We start from the raw sequence: 5591 nt of genomic DNA, 5'->3' as shown, positions 1-5591 counted from the left end.
TGACTCTAAAGCACACTGATGCCATAACTGGTGGGAAGCTGGAAAGGGAGCTAGCACATATTGAGTACCTTCCATATGAAAAGCGTAGTCCTAGGTACTGCTTTTCACCTCACATCAACAACTCTGAAAGGCAGCTACTGTTATCCCCATTTTCAGACGAGCTCAGAGAGGCTAAATACCTTACCTAAAGTTGTCTAGCTAGTGTAAGAGACCAAACTGAGATTGGAGCCCAGGTCTTTCTGACTCTAAAGCATTCCTGTACAAGACCCAACATATTAAAAGACATGCACCAAAGTGTAGGTTTTGGAAAATGTGCCACTGGTGGGTGCAAGGTAGTATGGCTGATGAGGTGTTGCCACCCCTGGTCCAGCTCCCATCCATGAGACCACTGGGCACTGAACTGGGAAGAGTCCACCAGGCTGAGAATGCACAAATCTGGACTGCTCCGAGGCAGCAGAAAGTGAGGTGCTGACTGCAGACGATGCACGCCATCAGATCGTGCATCTCAGACCAGGTCTGAAGTTAGACTGATGATGTCACCAGAGTCTCTAAAAGGCCTCATCACTCATATCCACTTGTCATATATTATTAAGCAGATCTATAATACATGTAACATTTTCTACTGAATTTCCATCTCTTTCTTTTCATGACCAGGAAAGGAAAAATTGAGTAAGAATGACTTTTCCAACTTTTCATCCTTATTGCCCTTCATTGAAAAATAGCTTCATCTTGACTCACCCCCCAAAAATGTCCTTCAGGCTCTCATTTCATTAATAAGGATGAAGTTACAGTTTAATAATTATCATTTAACTAATACATATTCTATATGGACAAGTAAATGGATTTCCCTCATCCCTTCTTTTTGAGTCCACAGGGGACGGGAGCCTACAATCATATCTTTCTCTTTTTTCTCTTTTATTCTCCACATCATATTTTGAGACTTTAGGGTACTATCAGTTATGTTAGAAACTCCCTACATTATCACTTCTGGGGAGATTGCGAGGGTCCTCTCGAGCATCTGAAGTCCTGTAGTCCGAGTCTGAATTTAATTAGGACCAGTGGGCGGCCACAAGGATGTGCAGAAGTTACCAGATGAAGGGTTATTTCAGGCAGAGAGAACAAGATACACACGGGTGACTTGCCCCATTGTAGGCCTTGTAAGGAATTGAAAGGAAACAAAGTGGCCAGAAGACAAAACCTCACCTGAGGCAGCAGGCTCGATTGAAGAACATGCGTCCAACAGATGGTGTTACAAATGAGCTTTGAGCACAGGCCACCTTCACTGGTGTGTGACCAGTGCAGTCATACAGGGCCCCATGTTCAGAAGGGCTCCAAGCTTGGTTGAAGGCTCTGTTGTCAACACCATTATTAGTACTGTTTGAACAAGGGCCCCACATTTTTCATTTTGTGCTGGATCACACAGATTGTGCTTGGTTGTGAGATCCAGTTCTGTTGCTTACTAGCTAGGCAGCCTTGGGGAAATCTATTGGCCTTTCTGAGACTCTGTTTCTGCCTCTGTAAAATGGAGTGCATGATCCCACCTTCAGACACCACTGTCATGAGGATTAAATGAGATTATGAATAATTCGTGCACTAAATGGTAATTGGTGCCTATGAGGTGCCTCGTGAATGTTCCCTTCTCTTTAACTAAAAGAGTATATCAGAATCACCTGGGGAATTTGTATTTTCAAAATACATCTTCCTGGGTTGCGGTCTGAGCAATTCCAACTCAGTAGGTGTGAGTACGGGGATATGGTGGTTTTGAAAGGTATCTTACATGATACTGATGTATACCTCAGGTTAAGAAAGGCAGCCTTAGGTTTTCAGAGATCTAGCTAAGAAGCAACTTAATAGAGGACAGCAGAGGAGAAGGCAGAGGGAGAAAGTGATGGACTATGGCTGATCCTTTACGTAATAAAAAACCTGTTAAAGAAGAGAGAGGTTCTCGTCTTACAGCACTTCAGACGACACAGACAGTGCTGAAATGCACGATGGGAACTCATCCCATTATCAAGGCTCCTGCAAAATTTTCTGCTGTCTATTTAGCCTGACAAGTACACCCAGAGGCAGAGGGGCCATGGACAAGAGAAGCCAGGGTCACGGCCAAGGTTGGGGACTGAATTTGAATTTATTTTCTCCTTAATGACCCTAATACTGTACTCAACTCCTGAAAAGAAATTGTGGCTAGAAGGAGTAATTCTGACCTATGTTTATCCTGCCCAGATTTTAGGCTTCGACATTCTTCTAATGAAAAATCTGAAGCCTATGCTACTTGAAGTAAATGCAAATCCCAGCATGAGAATTGAACACGAGCATGAAGTAAGTATCTTGAGCATCTCGTTGACTATATTGCCACACTGCTGAATGTTCCTGCTCCAGGCTGTTCGCTGGGCTAAACAAGATTCAGCATTTTCAAATCTTCACAGCGAAGTTCTGTTCAAGTCAAATAATTTTAGTTTTGTTGAACTCTGTGCAGAGTCTATTAATATGAGACCTATCCGACCTATGGTAATTTCAGAGCGTGCCATTCCTCCAGTTTTTAAGGTCTGGAAACTTAGAAGCAGCTGAGCCTTTCCGTCAGTTTTGACATGAACTAATTAGTTAGCCTCAGGAGATGAACTAATTGAAATTCTATGAATATGATTTAGCCATGTTGACATGCTTGAATCACTAAGATGAAAAGTACATTTAACAGCGGTTATATTTTTCTCCCTCTACCCCCAAAAATGTGTTTAACAAACTGGAAGAAAATACACCAAATACTAATATTGGGTTCTGGGGGGATTACTGATTCTTTTAATTTTTAAACCCCTTTCTATATTTCCAGATGTTCCACAGTGAGCATGTAAAATGTTGGTAATGAGAAAAACAGTGCTATTTTTTCTCTTCATGTATTTTGTTAATTTCTAAAAGGAAAATGACATTTTTAAGGCAGTATAAAGGGAACTTTTAAAAATTCTCATGTATACATTAGCATAGGCAAAATTAAGTAGTTCAATCCCTTGACCTATTTGGAAGATTGGATGCTAATAGGCCCCTGGCACCGAATCACGGTCTCCACTGTAACACGGAATCCTTACCATTCAAGCTTTCTCCGGGGGTGTTTGAAAATGTCCCCAGCCTTGTCGATGAGGAAGTGAAAGTGGCGGTGATCAGAGACACGCTGCGCCTCATGGACCCACTTAAGAAGAAAAGAGAGAACCAGTAAGTATTTTTTATGACATCTGTTTCTATCAACTCTGCTTCATGCCCTAAGCGGGTATGTTCCTGGTACCTGTTAACACTGAGTGAGATTTACATATTATACCATCTAATAAATCATATCTTCATTTTATAATTATTAGCCCCCAAGCAACTAGCAATTCAGAATCAGGAGATGGAGACGTTTACATTAATCTGACCTATGGGGTTTTCAGCTGATGAATTTCTAACTGATTGTTATCCAAATCTGGAAAGTCTCTTCTAAGAACTCATCTTCCCCCAGCGGTAGGATCTCTGCTTGCCCACCATTGTCTGTGTGTTGCTTCTCTTTGTAATTCTCAGGTGTAGGAAGAGTAAAATGAGGTGTAGGGGAAGAGGGCCATAGATAACAGAACACGGTAAGACTTGTTTCCTTTTGATCTTCTTGTAGTTTACACTCTTGCAGTGCAAGCTTTTAGTTTCAAAATTTGCAAAGCCAATTTAATGAATTTCTGACAGTTCTATCATATTTACAACAGTTATAATTTTTGTCCATCCCCACCCACCCAGTGGGACATTACATCAGGACGTTGGTGGGTGTATGTGCCTGGGACTCCATCCACGGAATCACCCCAGAAATGAATGACATTTCACTTGGGTATTTTATTTGTTCTGGTTTTACCAAATTCTAGGCTCTCACAAAGTAAGGGGTGAGTAAATACCATTGTGCCTGTGTTTTAAGCAAGAAAAATGAAAGACAGGCATTTCAAATAGCACTTCTCAAACCCCATGATGATTAGATTGACCCAAACACTCCCAGACAAGTTAAGCACTCGTCAGCTCTGGTTCAAGACTGGGAGGAATGCTGACTTCCCTAAGCAAGTGATGTTTTGCAGGTTCCTCTCCTGAGGCTCCTCACCAGCTGGGCTCAAGCCCAAATATTGTTAGAATCGCCCTACAGGAGTACTCCTCACCCTGGCTGCACATTAAAACCATCTGGGGAGCTTTCAAAAATACCAGTACTAGAGCCCCCATTTCTAGAGATGCTGATTTTAATTAGGCTGGCCTGGAGGCCTGGCCACAGACGTTTTTAGGTTCCCTTCGTGACTCTTACTGTGCAGGCAAGGTTGAGCTCTACTGCCCAGCAGGAAATGATACCCTGAGGAGTGTTTTGTCATATTCTGAGTCAGGCTGGACGGTGCCTGCTCGGCTGAGTTCTTCTCAAAAGCATTCTTTACTGTGTGAAGCACAGATTGCCACTGTTGTCAAGACTTGGCTGAGAATGTTCACCTGTAGTTTGTTTGGGCCAGTCCTTCCAGGTGTGGCTTCCACTGATCAGTGCTTCACAGTGGTGGTGTGTCTGGGCTGCCGGATCCTTCCAGCAATGCAAACACGACAGCAGCCAAATAATGTGTCCACCCTAAGGAAAAGCAATGGATTGATTGCAACATGGTCAGATTTATTGCAATAAAATTCATTCCTCAAAAATCTATTCTTGAATAGTTCTTGATCTCACCAGCAGTGATTAGGTCCTGAGACACTGTATGTCACTGTAGGGAGATTTGGTGGCTATCTCTGCTAGTATGGCACAGTGGTACAGTTTTTTTAGTATGACCTTGACACATTAGCATTCTGATTCCTTTGGTGAGAATAAGAAGTTCAAAAGCTGCTGTGTGGTCTGAGCCTGCTTACTCTCTGCCACCAAAACAGGAAGAGATGGAAGGCTTCCACGTTTTCATTAAATGGCATTAAAACAAAATTAACCTCCTCCTTCTTGTTTGTTTTTCTTTACTTACACCTGTATAATCCATATGAGAAGCAGATCTAAACCTTAATAACAACGGGGCACAGGAGCATAGGGAAGGATGCGCGAGGCATTTTACAGCTTATCAAGTTGTAAGTAGCAGCATCTCACTTTAAATTTAAAAAGCATTGACTTTCGTATTGATAACCAGGAATGGTTAGAATTTCAAGAACCTGACTTCAATTTTAATATAAAAACCCTTTCATCTCACCCTTTTTTTTTTTTTTTTTTTTTTTTTTTTTACCTACAATGCTAGGGTATATGTTAATAGCTAAATACCACTTACTGATATTTTTCCTTAATTTCACTTTTTTCTTCCACTCAGAAAATGATTATCCACAAAAGCACTTTGTCATCTATAAAGTGCATTTATACATAAGGGATTCTTATTATCATTTTGATAACTTTACCATGCACAGGAAAAAGTTGAAATTATTCTCCACCACTTTGTGTAGAAATGTTTCAGAATAACTTGAAAAATCATCAGATTTATGCCTACGGAAAACGCACAGTGACATAGTACTGAATCCTATGTGTCCAAATCTGAGACCGTGTCACTCCAAATGCATAAAATGATGTCACATAGGCTTCTAGGCTGGAAGTTACT

General features: G+C 41.4%; 1 protein-coding gene across 1 annotated transcript in view; it reads left to right on the top strand.

Annotated features, from left to right (window-relative positions):
- The window catches only part of LOC103589934 (tubulin polyglutamylase TTLL11), a 125940-nt gene extending 121373 nt beyond the window's left edge, over nucleotides 1–4567 (top strand). The window contains exons 5-7 of the mRNA XM_008572019.1: nucleotides 2224–2319; nucleotides 3089–3204; nucleotides 4491–4567. Coding sequence (XP_008570241.1) covers nucleotides 2224–2319; nucleotides 3089–3204; nucleotides 4491–4515 — 237 coding nt within the window. The 3' untranslated portion in view covers nucleotides 4516–4567. The remainder of the gene's footprint in view (nucleotides 1–2223; nucleotides 2320–3088; nucleotides 3205–4490) is intronic.
- The last annotated feature ends 1024 nt before the right edge of the window (nucleotides 4568–5591 follow it).

Source organism: Galeopterus variegatus, unplaced genomic scaffold, assembly GCF_000696425.1.
Source record: "Galeopterus variegatus unplaced genomic scaffold, G_variegatus-3.0.2 Scaffold747, whole genome shotgun sequence".
In the NCBI taxonomy this organism is placed as follows: Eukaryota; Metazoa; Chordata; class Mammalia; order Dermoptera; family Cynocephalidae; genus Galeopterus; species Galeopterus variegatus.
Note: the sequence above shows the minus strand (reverse complement) of the source record. Positions and strands in the feature narration are given on the sequence as shown.